At 37.8% G+C, this 16,991-nt stretch overlaps 1 protein-coding gene across 1 annotated transcript in view; it reads right to left on the bottom strand.

Annotated features, from left to right (window-relative positions):
• Positions 1-476: 476 nt before the first annotated feature.
• Positions 477-16,991, bottom strand: part of LOC103185538 (cilia- and flagella-associated protein 47-like) — a 174,702-nt gene continuing 158,187 nt past the window's right edge. Inside the window, exons 61-64 of the mRNA XM_042334120.1 lie at positions 12,628-12,799; positions 11,839-12,000; positions 9,096-9,264; positions 477-942 (exon numbers count right to left, since the gene is read on the bottom strand). Of these exons, the coding sequence (XP_042190054.1) occupies positions 715-942; positions 9,096-9,264; positions 11,839-12,000; positions 12,628-12,799 (731 nt within the window). The 3' untranslated portion in view covers positions 477-714. The remainder of the gene's footprint in view (positions 943-9,095; positions 9,265-11,838; positions 12,001-12,627; positions 12,800-16,991) is intronic.

Genomic DNA, 16,991 nt, shown 5'->3' with positions numbered 1-16,991 from the left:
GAATGGCCTACTCCTGCTCCTATTTCTTATGTTCTTATGTTCCATCCAGCAGTATAATGGTGTGGAACAGGAAGCCTGATTTATACCGAATTTAAGCTAAATGCTACAATATATGCCTACAAAATATACAGTCACTACATTTCTTACCAATTACCTGTGAAGTGCTTTGAGATATTTTGATGTTACAGACACCATATCAAATGGAAGAATTGCAATTGATAGATGATATCTCTGTTATCATTGAAGATTCATGTAATTTTCAATGATCAATGGGGGAACAAGCTTAGTGTAATTCATGAATCACACGCCTAAAACCTCTTTCTCCAGGAGCTTATCTACAATGCTATTTGTGTTGTCTTAAACACAAATTTATACTGCACATTTGCTGTCAAATCATTATTAAAATCATGATAATATGCAGAATAAAAAGCATTAAGTACTTTTATTTTTTTAAAAAGAAATCTGAAAAGCTTCACTTAATTAATGTCTTTATTCAAAGAAAATGCAAGTGATGAATTTAGAATGGTTACACTGAAAACATTTATTGACAAAATACATTGGATTATGTATAGTAATCTTCAGCTCCAATCTGGAGATAGAACAAACAAATAGTTCAAAATTGTGAGTGAAATTGTCAATGTTGTCATTTAAATTGGCTACAATTACAAAACTTGCACTTGTTTCTACATACAACACAGTCTCTATGAATTTGAACTAATAACTGTGAAGTTTAATTACTGTGTTCTCGCAATTGGATGAGAATTTGATTGGAGACAAAACTGCAGTTGTAGGTACCTTGAGGTTTTCACGGATGAAGTTGCGTTGTCGCACAGCAACAGGGGGCTTCAAGGCTGAAATGGTGGTTTTGCTCGATTGAACAGTAGGAGGAGTATACTGAGGATCCAAACCGTTGATCTCATATGTCCATTGCATATCCATCGTCTGTGAACACAAGCAAAGTATTGGATAAGTGTCTGCAATGCTATAAATGTGTGTTAATTTCTTTGTGATAAATTGTGTAAAAGTATGATTGCTGTGATCAGAATAAAATCTCATGCTTGTAGCATGAAGAGATTGCAATGGGTTTTAATTAGTACAAAACATGGCTTGTTTGTTACTGCTACTGAAACTCGTTCCAGGCCTCTGGAAGCAAGAAGTGAGATAGAGAAAGTAAACCCAGAACAATACCTACAGATGTCCCAGAAGGAAACAAATTTAGTGTTGTAAAGGGCAATTTCAGGGCAGACGCCTGGAAATATTTTTTTACTCAGAGGGTAATCAACGACATGTTACCAGGAAGGGTGGTTCAGACGCGAACTCAGGACCTATTTAAAAACAGCTTGCTGATGTGATGGGAAAATGGTAAGGTTGATATTCTGGAAGGGTAACATCGAATTGGCTGAAAGACCTTCTACATCCAAACCAATCTAGTGACTATCGCATATTCCTACAAAAACATTGATCTTCTTCAGCAGAAAATTACTGTTCCCTCATTTTCTGCCATTTCTAGAGAATTCCCTATTTTATGGAGATTGGCTTGATGCCCAGATTGTTCTGATTTAGATTGGTTCAATTTGTGAATACCTCTACTGTTGATAGATATATTACTTTAATTGAGGGTTTAATCTGTTGAAGCCTATTGAGAACAAGCTACGCCCATTAATGAGGTTAATTAGTGGTTAATTATCTGTTAATATATTCATAGAAAGAATCAATAATCTTGAAGTCCAAAGCTTTAGTTTTTATAAGTTTTGATGAGTTATTCTATACTGTGGTCCATTTATACTGTAAATTTAACATGGAATCAATACAAAAAGTAAATATAAATCCAGTTTTTAAGGCACTAATTTAATTCTGCATCCTGTTGCAGAAACCACTTTCCGGAGGTGGTTGTGGACTGCAATCAACGCCATGACTGCAGTATAAATCTGCATGTACCCCTGGTTCTTCAATAGTATTATCNAAAAAAACACATTCATGCATAGTCAGTTAAACTTCTACAGTCCCAAAGATAACAAATGAGTGCAGGTAAGCCTAATCAAATTTACATTCCTAACCTTACCACTGTTAATGTCAAACTGCTCTAACTGTATAAAAGAGTACAACAGCATAATGTAGTACTGTAAATAACATTTGTCAAATGGTTGGATGAACCGTATAATTACACGCTAACTATATGTACTCAAGGTGTAGATACAAAGGTTTGCTGCATAAACAAATCTTCTAACTTTATGATGTGAAGCAACGCAATTCATCTCTTCTGAAGATCTAACGTGCCCTGTTTCTTAACAGGATTCCTTAATAAAGAATCCAAATACAACAAATAACACAAACAGCAACTGGAAGTGCGTCTTGCCAGCTCGTGGTAACTCTGCTGAGACACATTTGAATTCTGGAGAAGAGTTGCCACAGATTGGTGGCAATTGTGATTCCTAATGAAGCTCTGCACTGCTCAAAGAATTAACCTTCTCAGTAATACATCATGCTTTGTGCCTTTAAATTAGCACGAATTGTATTGTTTCACTTAATGGACTTTATCTTGCATGGTGGACTCAGCATTAAATCTTCCTATTTGTGCTGGAGCATGAATCTTTTAAATTGTTTTCAGCATTGTCAAAAACTACTCATTGAATATCAAATGATTATTTTGGTTCAGATGTTATTTATTCTGCTTTTTAATTAGTTTACATATATGGTTACATGAGGCAATTCAATAGACTATTGGCTCCTATATTTTGCCCACAGAATATACAGTCAATTCTCTTCGCAGTATATTCTGTGAAGCGCTTTGAGATGTCTCAAAGATGTGATAAAGTGCTATACCAAATGCAAGGATTTTTATTATTATTATTATATAGTTTCAAGAATTTTTATTTCAGTATCTTTTCAAGTTCATGGGACTGAAGGTTCGATACTGACAAATAATTCTGCCTGTGAGTACTAAAAAAAAGCCAAAATGTCAACATTTTAATTTAATTATAGCTGGGGGGAAGTTCAGAGGAATCTACACCTTTGTATCTTCCTTTTTAAAAAAAATAAAGATGGAAAAAATAACTAATTTTCCAGCCCATGTTTCTTCCCTTAACAAGGCTCCCAGAGACTTGCCTCCTCTACAGTCCATTAAATTGCCTCTTGTGCCCATTCACACTCCCATTGTATTCAGACATTACCAATGAAACTTGCAGGTTACACAATAACAACAAAGTTACATTTGTAAAGCGCCTTTCACGTTAGGAGGACGTCCCAAGACACTGGACAGCCAGAGTTTTGGACCTGAGCTGGGGATCGGGGAGGGTGGAGGGCAGGGGGGGAAAGCAGGGTGACCGAAAGCACGGTCGAAGAGGAGGGTCTTGAGATGAGTCTTGAAAGAGGCAGAGGAACTGCGGGATGGAGTTCCAGAGGGTGGGGGCAGAGTGGCAGAAGGCGAATGATGAGACACAGATGAAGATCACACAGTAGAAGACTGTTCTTCATCTTGTTATAAAATGTCTTAGCAACTTCAGAAACAAAAAAACGTTCTCTTTATTCCATTGAAAAACAGCCTTGGATCAGCACCCCGTTGCTACAAAGTCTAATTGCTTTTCGAACACTACCAGCATGTTGACATTTACTTGCCCTGCAGAACCAATTAGAATTCAGATGAAACTGCACAAGTAGGCACTTGCAACCCGCACCACTGAGCTCAGTGTAACTGGTTGATACTTTAAAGGCCATATGCAGTTACATGTAATATCTCCTCAGTTAACTCTTTCCTTCTCTTGTTTCATTCTGCCATTTTAACCTAAGCAATACTGCTAATGTAGCCCGCAAGTAGAATTGTGATTTATTTATACTGCCTCCTACTTGACTTAGAATAATGAAATATGCTTAATTTATACAGTGGGGTAGCTCACTGGGCCATACCATTATTCAGATGGTGGCTTAACATTCCATGGATTCAGTCCTCAAACCAGAGTGATAGGAACAATTATGTACTCAGTACATTATATGCCATACATGTGCTAGATGTGCAAAAATATGAATATTGGGTATCTTTGGCACAATAGGAAGATATTTGTGCTGTAGCTTAGTGATTAGATCACTCGCCTTGCAAGCAAGAGGAGCTTGGTTCGATTCCCAAGCAGGGCAAAACATTGGGAAAGCTTTCTGTTCACTTAAGTAGGAACCCAGGTGTTATTCGATTGGCAGATCTTTTTTCTGGGGGTAAAATCCTTTCAATTTTTTTAAAAAAATAATAATTTGGTCACTCAATTGGCAACTGTTTGTGGGACACTGCTGTGCGCAATTGGTGGCCGCATTTCGCCCACAAAATGTACAGTCAATTCATTTTCCAGTATATTCTGTGAAGTGCTTTGAGACCTCTCAAGATGTGATATGGTGCTACATCAAATGCAAGGATATTATTATTATTATTATTATATGTGTCAGCCTGGTTGCAGTGTTAGAACTTGTAGGATATCCATTTAAGAAGTAAAAGTCAATTAAAATAGAGCAAATGAGATAAAGACAGGAAGTACAAAAGGATACTGGGAGTGGAACAAATTGGTGTGGTTCTCGTTAGTGGATTGGAGTGCTCTAAATTGAGAATAAAGTAACTTACTTTACACCTGGGCTTTGGATTGATAATTATAGCAGCACTCTTGCCCGTGAGCCAGACGGTTATAAGTTCAAGCCCCACCTTGGGACTTGGAATCGCATAATCTAAATTGACTCCTGAATACAAAGCTCGGTTGTAATGCATCGTCAAAGATGCTGTCCTTCAGATGGGATGTTAAACTGAAGTCCCAACTGCCTGTTCAAAGGGACTTTAAAGATTGCATGGCACTATTCAAAAAGAAAAGGGAGTTTCTGCTGGTGCCAACAAATCTCCCAAATAAAATTGGTCATTCACGCCGTGGCTGTTTGGGGACATTCCTGTGTACAAGCCGGCTGCCGTGTTTTACCCACAGAATGCACTTTATATTATATTATGTGAAGCTCTTTGAGACATCTCAGCAACATGATAAGATGCTAAATCAAATGCAAGGATTGTTATAATTATTATGTGATATTTATGACTTCAGATGGACCACAGGTGCTTCCACCACCCACCCCCCATTCTCAGTAGTGATACTGGGAGAAGCCAAGTCTGTTAATAGATACCAAATGTGGCTTCAATTATTGACTTTTTAGTAAAAACCTTAATAAACCAGTATCCTGCAAACGAGCAGATGAAGGTGGCATCACCACCACTCCTGCCCTACATCATATGATTGGAGACAGAGGATGAATACTAATAGCCAGCAGCTTCCTGTCCTCATTGATTTTACATGCTGGAGGGATGGCTGCTGCTGGTTATATGGTTTGGTAAAATAAATATTCCTCGCATTTGCCATAGCGTTTTTGATTTTGGGAGAAATCTCAAAGTGTGTCATAGTATTTACTGTAAGGTGTAGTGCCTGTGTATTTTGTAGATGAATGGAGTAGCCAATTTGCATTTAGCAATATCCCACAGACAGCCTTAAGTGGATGTCCAATTTTATCTAGGAGATTGTTGGCCAGCACATCAGAGAAACTCTCATCTCTCTTCGAATAGTGCCATGGGATCTTTAACATTCACCTGAACAAGCAGATGGGACCTCAATTTCATGTCTCATCTGAAGTACAGCATCTTCAATGAACTAAAATACCCCCAGCACTGTATTAGAACATCAGCTTAGAGTATGTGTGTTCAAAGATCTGATATGGTAGCTTGATTTGATTGTGTAAACATTATGCAAGAGAGGGATAAAGAAAATTATCTTCTCTTTTTGTCTGCTGTTGTTCTGTGAATATTATGCAGTTTCCAACATATGCTGGCTCTGTGCAGTTAGTGATGCTTGAGCAAAGATCTGAAACATGACTTTTTAAAGACATCTTTGGCCCCACCATAAATCCAGAAAATATATGGGCCAATCTTGTAGTAGGAATACTACCCTAAAGCCTGATTGTCATATCTTTAGTTCCTAAGAGTAGAAACATAGGCAAGCAGTCACAAAAAACACATCTCCATGGAGGCCCTGGAGGCATTTGTACAGTTCATTATTAAGTGTGTAAGAAGAATCTTTTCATTGGGGGCATTGAAGCTCACCAGTCTGCTGATGAAGCAAATCTGGCAGGAGTTAATTAACCGAGTAAATGCTATTTGAAATGTGCAAAATTTGAAGTGCATCGCTAAGGTAAGTCATCAGGGACTCAAATTCATCCTGGTCTTTGTCTTAAACTCAATGCCATAAAAATAAGATAAGGCCAAATACTGGAAGTTTTAAAATCAGTCCCAATTTGTAAAAGAACTATAAGAAGTGGGTTTTCAAATTAATAATAATAATCCTTGCATTTGATATACGCTTTTCACGTCTTCTAGATGTCTCAAAGCGTTTCACAGAATATACTGTAAAGTGAATTGACTGTATACTTGTGGGCGAAATGCGGCAGCCAATTGCGCACAGCAATGTCCCACAAACAGTCGTGGATTGAGTGACCAAATTATTATTTTTTTTCTTGAGGGTTTATTATCATGCGTGTGGAGTAAGTAAACTTGCCCAAGGTTTCGCCCTGCTGGGAATCGAACCCAGTCTCTCGCTTGCGAGGCAAGTGCTCTGATCATTGAGCTGCTGGACTCCAAGGTACAAGGTCTTTTCTAAAATCCGCATCGTTTCAAATTTTAAGACAATGGTGTAAGGACGAGACCATATGAAATTTCGGCCTCATTATACCTGCAGTCTTCCAAAGTGCTGGGAAAAAAAGCTGAATGTGCATGTTTATTACCCTCCTTGTCAAGTCATCTTCTGTCAAATGAAAATGTCATACAGTATTTCAAACAAGTATACCATCTCTATTTATGATTCAAAATACTTGTAACACTTGTAATACACTGTAAGCTGTAATGAAGGTTTTATATAGGTCTTTCTCTACAGTTTAACTGCAAAGCACAATGTGAAATGTCGTATCCCCTCAATTGAAAACCATTGTCTGGTTTATCGTTGTGCAAGGATGGAAAAAATAGAGGTTTTTGAAAAGGGACCAGAGTGGAGGCTTGAAGTTGTGTACCACAATTTTAAAATTCTATTAACCAGTGATTGTGCCAGAGTATGCACATTGACTGATTTATATCAGGGTTTTTGTATATCAGGCTATTTTTCAAATCAGATTTTGCAAGACATTATGACAACCTGTTGCTCATTTATGCTGCATCATTGTGTTTCTCCACAAATCATGGGAATCCATTGCAACTGCAGAAAAGAAAAGTGGCCAGATAGTTGTTGCATATTGCTTTACAGCTAAATTGGCAATTGGACATTGACAATGAGAAGCAAGCAGGAAGCATAAAAGGTTTCTGGGAACGTGATTGGGCATAGTATTGAAGAGAGTGGAAGTGTAAGGTTGAAATAAAGGAACTATTGAATCTAAACTGTTGTGGATTGACAAAGAATACAGTAGTAATAGCCTTGCAACATCACGCAACTTAGACATTGCAGGCAATAAGTCAGATCCTGCCAAAGAACAAATAAATAGTATGCAGAGAGGAGGGGGTAAGGTCAATGGAGGTGGTCACAGCTGAAAAGGCTGAAGATGTTGAACCTAGCAACATTACAATTAAAAGGGTAATGCATCCACAGCATTGTGTATGGATCAATCGTTAATGTTTCTACCATTTGTACTCAAGTTAAGAGGGAGATAATAATAATAATCCTTGCATTTGATATAGCTATTTATCACATCCCGAGACGTCTCAAGGCACTTCACAGGATATATGCTAAGTGGAGTGACTGTGTATATTGTGGGCAAAACACGGCAGCCAATTGCGCACAGCAATGTCCTGCAAACAGTCATGGATTGAAGTGACCAAATTGTTATTATTATTATTTGGGGGGGGGGAATTATTATCCCACTATATTATAAGTCCAATGAGTGTGAATCACACTTGGTCCAACAGCAATTTTGGGGTGGCCCAGGAATGTTCAATAGACCAGGTGAATGTGTTTTAAAGTCATGACTGTGAAAACTGATAATAAAACTACAATAACATGGAAAAATCTATACTGATTTCAGAGTACCTTGGGGGAAAATGCCCAAATTCAGTTTTTTTTAAATTCAATGTAGTGGAACAGGACATTTAAATCAAGCCAGTTCCTGGAAACTGGCTCTACCCAAACACCAAAGCAGAGTGAACCCAATATCACAGGAACCGGAACTTATCAAGTCTTCAAGACATCTCAAAGCGCTTCACAGAATATACTGTAAAGTGAATTGAGTGTATATTTTGTGGGCGAAACACGGCAGCCAATTGCACACAGCAGTGTCCCACAAACAGTCGTTGATTGAAGTGACCAATTTGTTTTGAAGGAATTATTACCCTGGAAAAGCGATCCGCCAGTCGACTAACAACCAGGTTCCTACTTACTGCTAGGTAAACTGAAGCGTGTGGAGTAAAGAAACCTGTCTAACATTTCTCGCTGCCGAAAATAAAACCCAGGTCCTCTCGCTTGCGAGGCGAGTGCTCTAACCACTGAGCTCCAACAGAGTGGTCATGGAATTCATACATAAGAAAGAGCATAAAGGCTAGTAGGAAAAACAGCAAACAGGTCATAAACAGTGTACACAATGCAATAATTAAAATGTATTAATTGAATCATTTAGACAGTTTGTTTTAAGAAATGCAAATAATTGAAAGAGTTTTACATAAAAGGAATTTACAGCACAGACCAAGGGGACTAAACAGATAGATCTTTCAGAGAATCTGTGCCAACTCTCTGAAAGTGCTATCTGTTTAGTCCACTTCTGCTGCTTTTCCTCATACCACAAGATTTTTTATAGTAGGCCTAGCATGGCTGAGTGCTACTTATTGAATTGTGGGTTTGAATTTCACTGTAACATAAATATCTTTCAGAAAACAGAAAAGATATACAATATGAAGCAGGGAATGATGAATACAAATCAACTGGAATTTATTGAATTGGCAAGAAAAGGTTGTTCTGAATCTAAATTTTAAAACAGTATTATCAGTTGAGGTTTTGAGAATATGTGCACTTTAAACCAACAGAATTCAAGGTTTCTTTTAATTGATCAGAACTCACCCTTATGAGCAGTATTGCTTTATACTTTTTGCTGTACATGCGCGGTGTGAATCCAACAGTGATTAGGGTTCCAGCAGAGCCAAAAGGAAGCAATTCTCCAGCTTGGGGTGACACAGTAAATTCCTGACTGCTGCCAGGTAGGAAGTATGCAGAAAATGCCACTGGACAGCTGAAGGTTGAAGGAAATATGTCAGAAAAATAACACTTCACACTTAGAATACGGAGTTGGGTTTATATAATAATTAAAATAATTCTTGCATTTGATATAGAGCCTTATCACGTCATTGAGATGTCTCAAAGCGCTTCACAGAATATACTGTAAAGTGAATTTAGTGTATATTTTGTGGGCGAAACATGGCAGCCAATTGTGCACAGCCGTGTCCAACAAACAGTTGTGGATTGAGAGACCAAATTATTATTATTTATTTATATTTTGAAGGGATTATTACCCCCAGAAAGTAATTTGCCAATTGACTAACAACTGGATTTGTATTTATTGCTAGAAACAGAGGCGTGTAGAGTAAGCAAAGTTGCCTCATCAAACCTGGGTCCTCTCGCTTGCAGGACTCCAATTCGCTAAATTACACTCTTTTAAAAAATTCTCAACAGATAAATTAAAACAAGAATTTGCTCATGGTCATCAATTATAGTATTTGTTTTTAATCTGACCATGTTTTTAACTTCATTCCATAAAACTAAAAGAAGTACAACCAATATATATATATATACATACAAATATATTTTTAAAAATGCTGCATTCTTATTTCTGGCAGCTTTTTCAGACTGTAAACTTCATCCAGTTTCAAATTCCCAAAGTTACTTTATTCATTCTGTGTGTGTTGGTGTATCAACTCCTCATAAATGTAGAAGAAACCAGACCATTACATCCTGGTCCATAATAGACCACCAGTAATTAGTAATTCAAAAGTAACTCCAGTTTTATTGCTGGTGATGACATTCACTTACATTTATACAACAGCAACTTGCATTTATATTTATATTATAGTCTGTCAAAAAGACGTGATAAGGCGCTATATCAAATACAAGTAGTATTATTATATAGGGCCCTTATAAGTTGTATTATTCTTTTAATTTGATGTACTGTGCACTCAAAGAAATGTATTCTCTCCACCCACACACATTAAAATAGTTGTCCATTTTTAGCACAACCGCTCTCAGTTGCTTCCTTACATTTTAATTATATATTCCTCTTCATTGAGTGGTATTTTATAACAAAGCTGCAGCACTTTGAAAGGAATATTGAGCACATTATATTTAGAATGATCTTCTAAAATCTGTGAGAAGAATGAAAAGCAAGAATTCTTATCCTAGAAGAGTATATTTTTGCATAATGTGTTGATTTTGAGCCATGAAATATTAAATAGTAGACTAGAACATTGGTTCTCAATCTCAACTGTGCTATTGAGAGGAGATGGAGACAAAATACTTAATAATAATCATCCTTACATTTGGTATAGCGCCTTTCACATCCCAAAGAGCTTCACAGGATATACTGTAAAGTGTAGTCGTATGTTAATAGGCAATTGCTGCAGCCAATTTGCACACAGCAACATCCCACAAACAGCTATGAAGTGAATACCAAATTTTATTTGGGAGATTGTTGACCAGGATACTGAGAGAAACTCACTTCTCTTTTTTGAGTAATGCCACAAATAGAAGGAAAACATTGTAAGCAACCAATCCTGTTGCAGTTGAAAAGAGGCTTGGGAGTGATTACATGTCCTCCACTCAGGGTTTGGATGCAAGGCTTGGATAAGTTGCAAAAGAGGAAAAACACTGGGATTTTGGGGGGTTTATAAAAAGAAACACCTATTTCTAAACAGTGTTCTAAACAGACATCCCTGGTTTAAAAATTCAAGCTAGATTGTAAAAAAAATTTCCCTTAATTGCGAGGTACACAGCTGCTGTCATGTCCTACCCTGCTGGTAACACGATTCCAGTGATATTCTTTACTTTTAAGGACTTGGAATTGGGTTAAAATCTGTTTTGGTTTCAGTATAGCTCCAGGGCTTAATGTGGAAAATCCAAAGTACATGGTGATTGTAACATCCTACCCTCTGATTTAAAGAAATACTCACAGGATCATTAATACTATGGGTTCCAAAAAAGGTGGCTTTTTTGGATGAAAATGCTGTTAAGCAGATTGCATCAGAAAATCAACTTTTTGATATTTAATTTGTTTACATATTAAATTGAGGTGAAAATTGTGCTAGTTGGTGGGATACTGGTTTAACTTTGAATTTTATGTTTAGTAATGCTAACATCCAGCAAACCGACAGTAAATGCCACAATCCATGAACCAGATCTAAAGTGCAGGGCAATCATTTGTGAATGGCTTCAGGACAGAGTGTGTTATACTTTGTTATTTTCCAAATAATGAGAAAACACAGGAACAAAGTTCCTCCACAGTGCTCAGGCCTACATTTCCTGTTCATGATTTCTGTTGTAGATTTCTGATTTATAAGATGTCTGTAATAAAGCAACAACTGAAGATTTATCTCTAAGTAGAATCTTGATAGATTCAGATCTGGCAAACCTCCTGTTGCACATTACCAGTTGCTTCTAAAGACAAACTAGTAATGTAAAAACAGTAAAACACATCAAATTGTTTATTTTTTCAACAGTGTTTTGTAGCATCATCCGTGTTAAGTAACATATCACAAGATGCAATTTCATCCCAATGTCATAAGGAATCTCAAAGCAATTGAAATGATAACAATACCTTGTTTGGCTTGTAAGTCTAAATCCAACAACAGATTTGTTGTATAATCCTGTAGCTTCAATATTGATAACATCATCTATCTGTGGCTCAGTTGCAATAAGCAGCAATGGGAATTTCCAGACTCCACCAGTAGTAGAGTGCACGACTAATGTTGCCCGATGCCTGAATTCAAACAATCCAATGGAAAAATACATGACCATAATAGATTTAGTGGAATGCAATCACATTCTAAATAGTATGATGCCTGCATTGCAATCATTTTTTTTGGTCAGATAAATATATTTACTTACAAGTCAACAGAATATATTGTACTACAGCAAACATAATATTTCCCAGATGTAAAAGTAATTTGCATGGATCTGCTTGTTTCATCCAACACTGATGGTTTTAGACAAATGTGACAGCCATTTTGTGCACAGCAAAATCCACAAGTGGCATATTTTTTATAGTATATCTTGCCTGCATGGAAACCTGTCATTTTGTCTCTCTGCTTGTTTCCTGAAAGGCTTTGGTTACCCTTGTGTGTTCATGTGTTGTTTCATTCATTCAATAGGAACTAATACTTCAAACAGGCCTAAAATGCCTGAGTCAGAGTATTTCACCACTGACTGAGGGACAAGTACCTATTCAGCTTTCCCAATAAACTCAAATAAGAGAAAGAATCGTAACTCATTTTGGTTTTGGTTTTAAATTTTCAGAAATCTATACAATACTGTATACGCAATATTTTCTATTAAACTTGTATTACGGCATGATTACAATGAGGTGCACAGTACAGCATACACATACCTGACTGGTTTATATGGTGCAAAGACAAAGTTGAAGATTAATGTGACAATACCAGTTTGCAAGTCCCATTCCTTTTTCATAAAGGTCACTGCAACTGAAGACTCCATCTGATTTCTGGCATCCTCAGAGTCGTACATAACTTCATGCAGAAACTCTGCTGTTGTGATGTGCCCTATTAGAGGAAACATAAAATCCTATGTAACATTTCAAGAATAATAATTTGCCTGTTTCAAGACAGATTTTATGTAGACAGACACACACACAAACATACAAATGCTCTGATAACCATTTACTTGTTATGTGAATAATAAGATTAAACTTCATATCAAAATGCTTATACCTGAAGTTAATTAAGTCACTGAAGTATTTAGTTTTTAATACAGGACAACCCTGTTATTAAGAGTTTGAGTTTGCTGATAATGCAGGTCTCCTGTGGATCTGTGATTCACTTGCAGCATAAACCGGCTGGTTTCCTGTGCATTACAAACAGTGTACAGGAAGCCGAAGGCACTGTCATAAATATTTCTAACATTAGAACACTCACAAGAGTGATCCAAGACTTCCTACACTTTATGCACATGCACAACAAGCCAGGCAGTCCATGCTGGACATGCGTAACATCAACCAGCCTAACAACCGGGAAGCAGGACTGGCAGCTATTTTTTGCACAACTGTTATAACCCAGTGTCTTATTTTTTTCGGATGTGCAACCTCTGTTATAACAGGGGTTGCCTGTAGGTTTATAAATTGTATTGTTATTTTAAATAGTAGGGGTAGTGAAATAGACTTGGAGCTCTCATAGTTTTGTCACCTGACACGTTACGATTTCACAATCCTTCAAATAACCAATGTATATACAACACATAGTTGAACCTATTTATGTGTTAATTGCAGTTCTATATAACCATTCGTAATTTCCTTCTTAGAGTTCAGCATCCACTATAGTGATAGCATACAATTCCTGCAGGAATTCTGCTTTTTGTGACTGCAAATTTCTTCATACAATAGTATTCACATTTAGGAACTCGTTTCACATTCCTACAGTCATGGATTTGATTTGTTGTTGATTTGCACTGATGGCTGCATCTTGAGGTCATTAATTACTATGAGCCATTTTTAGTTGTGTGTATGTTACAAAGATACAATTGAATGCAATAAATAAAACTTATACCATATTTATTGTGAATTCTACCAGCCAGATTCAGAACATGACACCTGTGGATTTTTCTTTGTGAGCCTGCACACTGCAAATGTGTAAACAGTACCAATTAACTGTTTAACTTCTACGAAACCTACTTCATTGGTGCATATACGTGACGTATGAACTACACTAGCACATAGATATCAGAATTTATAGTGGACAAGTCACATATAAACAACAACAATTTATATTTATGCAGCGCATTTCACATTGGTAGAATGTCTAAAAGTGCTTTGCAAAGTTTGAGCAGGAGCATGAGCTCGGAGGGAGTTTGTTGAGGCTAAAAGCATAGCCAAACAGCAGGAGTTGAAATCAGGCAATTTTGGGAGAAGGAGGGCACCAAGTGCCTGAAATTGGCAGAGGGAAAGGATTGGCCAGAGAGTAGGGTCACAGGAGATTGCAAAGTCAAGGAGGTTCACGCAGCATTATGGATACATTAAACAACAACAAATTGTACAGTGCCTTTCACATTGGGAGGACATCCCAAGATGCTGGATAGTCAGGGATCTGGACCCGAGCAAGAGATTGGGATCAGGGGAGGTGGAGGGCAGGGAGGGTAGGAGGGTGGCTGAAGACGCGGTCGAAGAGGATGATCTTGAGACGTTCCTTGAAGGAGTCAAGGGAGGGAGCGAGGTGAAGGGAATGTGGGATGGAGTTCCAAAGGGTGGGGGTAGACAGCCTGAAGGCTCGACCACCAATGGTAAGGCAGGCCGGGCGGGGGACGTGGAGCAGGCCAGAGTATGCTGACCGGAGGGAGCGGGAAGGTTGATATGCGGTTAGCAGGTCCTAGAGGTAGGAAGAAGCAAGGCCTTGAAGGCGAGGACAAGAAGTTATGAACTCCATCCTCTGGGGGATGGGGAGCCAGTGGAGCCGGGCGAGGGTAGGGTGATAGGATCACGGAGCCTGGTACGGGAGAGGACATGAGCTGCAGAGTTGTGGATGATTTGCAGTTTGTGAAGGAAAGAGTTAGGAAGTCCGACAAGCAGGCAGTTGGCATAGACGAGCCTAGATGTGATAAATGCGAGGATGAGGGTTTTGGCAGCTGCGGGTAGAGACGGTGGCTGAGGGAAGGCAGAGTGGGTCATGATACGGATGTGAGTGACAACAAGGATCTTGAAGTTGATCTTGTGGACTTAAGACAGATAGTAAACGAGCAACTAGAGGTTCGGAGAANTTTTTTCAGACAAAAGTAGTTCAGATTTAGAATGCCCTGCCAGGAACAGTAGCTGAGGAGAATCCAAAAAAGAGGGAACTAAAGAATTACCCTAAAATAATCAGCTATAAAGTTATCGTGAAAGCTCAGGTAAATGGGATTGAAAGGATTGCTCTCGAGGGGGCTGGCATAGACCCAATGGGCTGAATGGCTTTTTTCTGTGTTGTAAATTTCTATGGACATGAGGGAATCAAATGAGAATAGGCTCACAGAGATAGTGCAGAGAAGGATTGAAGCTGCCGAATTCTGCATCTTATATAAAAAAAGTCAAGCTGTTAATCTTTGTAGCGGAGCAAATATAATTATTCTTTTATTAGTTAAGTGAAGGGAACAGAGAATACTCATATAAACATATGTTCTTCTTCCCTGTAGGAGTGTTTGGCCTCCACCTGGCAACTTCCCATGAGGGATAATTGAAATCAGGAATTCCAGATGCAAAACTGCATCTCAGCACAGATGGTGCACCATTTTGAAATAATATGATAATAGCTATCAATGAAGTTGTAACTTGAAAGTGTGGCCCTTAAAAATGTTAGTAACACTTGAACCACCTGAGATACACATATACACACGGCGCTAGCTGCACGTTATGAACAGTATAACAGAAAGATAGCATACTGTTACAGTACAACACAATGCAATGTACATTGTACATAGTATATAGTATAATGTGTTTGACAATGTATATAGTGCCTTACATATTGGGAGGAGGTCTCACAGGGGCCTGACACTGCTGGTTTGGGGAGCCAAATGAGATAGGGAGAGGAAAGATGACTAACGAACGGTTTAATGAAGAATGGTATTTGGGTGAGATAGCAGAAGCTTGAAATTGTTTATCAGACATATACATACAATTGTTGTTTCATGTTTGAGGAATAAAGGTGATTTACACCATAATTGGAATTGAAACCTAGGTACCGAAATAATCCTGATCAGGGTTATTTTGTTTCATTAATTAAATTTATTAAAGGAAAATTGTGTTGGGGATTTAGTTTATTGGCAGAGTAACAAAAAACTATATAATCATACGATGTCGATGGTATTCTTAAAATAACACTTGAAGTTTGATTCAGTATTTGTCCATTGGCATACGCCCAAGACTCTTTGCAAAACTTTTGCATATTGAACAAAGAAGGTACTAAAATTCAGAAATATGACCTTGAGTCTGGTAGCGCGACAATCATTGAAGAAATACTCAAGTTGGTTATAAAGAAAACCATTCAAGAGTACGTTGTGAAAGCAAACTCAATAAATCCAGGGAGATTATGTGAGATTTATTGAAATTCTTTGAAGATGTAATATAATGAGTGGACATTGTATAATTCAACTGTTAGACAGCATTTGTTCCTCACAGGAAATTTATGGCTATCTATGTTACCAATCATATTAGCTCTACTTATAACACAATAGAAAACTGAGTTGGCAAATTAAATCTAGTCAGGATGTTCAGAAGGCAGGAATATCTTTCAAAGAGATCTTACATACAGTAAGTGGCAAGCATGCCCAATAGGGAAATATCTGATCAGACTGAAACATTTAAAACTGGCTTGGTAGTTGGATGAAAAAGGTAGTTAAATAGAAACTCCATGCAGAACAGTAATTATTAGAGTTTCACAGAACTCCATTCTTGACCATTTTTGAATATGGGTTTATTTTGCGCTGTGCAGAAACACAGAAGTTTCCCATAGGAGAATAAGATACATGATCTCTGAAAAAGTGCAAAGATAAGTGTAAATACCTGCCTAGTTTATATTATTTCTGTATTATAAACACACTCAGCATACAGCATGGCAATAGACCCATGTGGAGTCCCGCAGTGTAGTGATTAGTGCGCCCGCCTCGCAAGCGAGAAAACCTGGGTTTGATTCCTGGGCAAGGCGAAACGTTGGGCAAGTTTCCTTATTCCACCCCTTCTCTGTTTACCAAGTAGTAATAGGGAACCCAGTTATA

The sequence above is a fragment of the Callorhinchus milii genome, unplaced genomic scaffold (genome assembly GCF_018977255.1).
Source record: "Callorhinchus milii isolate IMCB2004 unplaced genomic scaffold, IMCB_Cmil_1.0 Scaffold4, whole genome shotgun sequence".
In the NCBI taxonomy this organism is placed as follows: domain Eukaryota; kingdom Metazoa; phylum Chordata; class Chondrichthyes; order Chimaeriformes; family Callorhinchidae; genus Callorhinchus; species Callorhinchus milii.
This window is presented reverse-complemented; position numbering and strand designations above follow the sequence as displayed.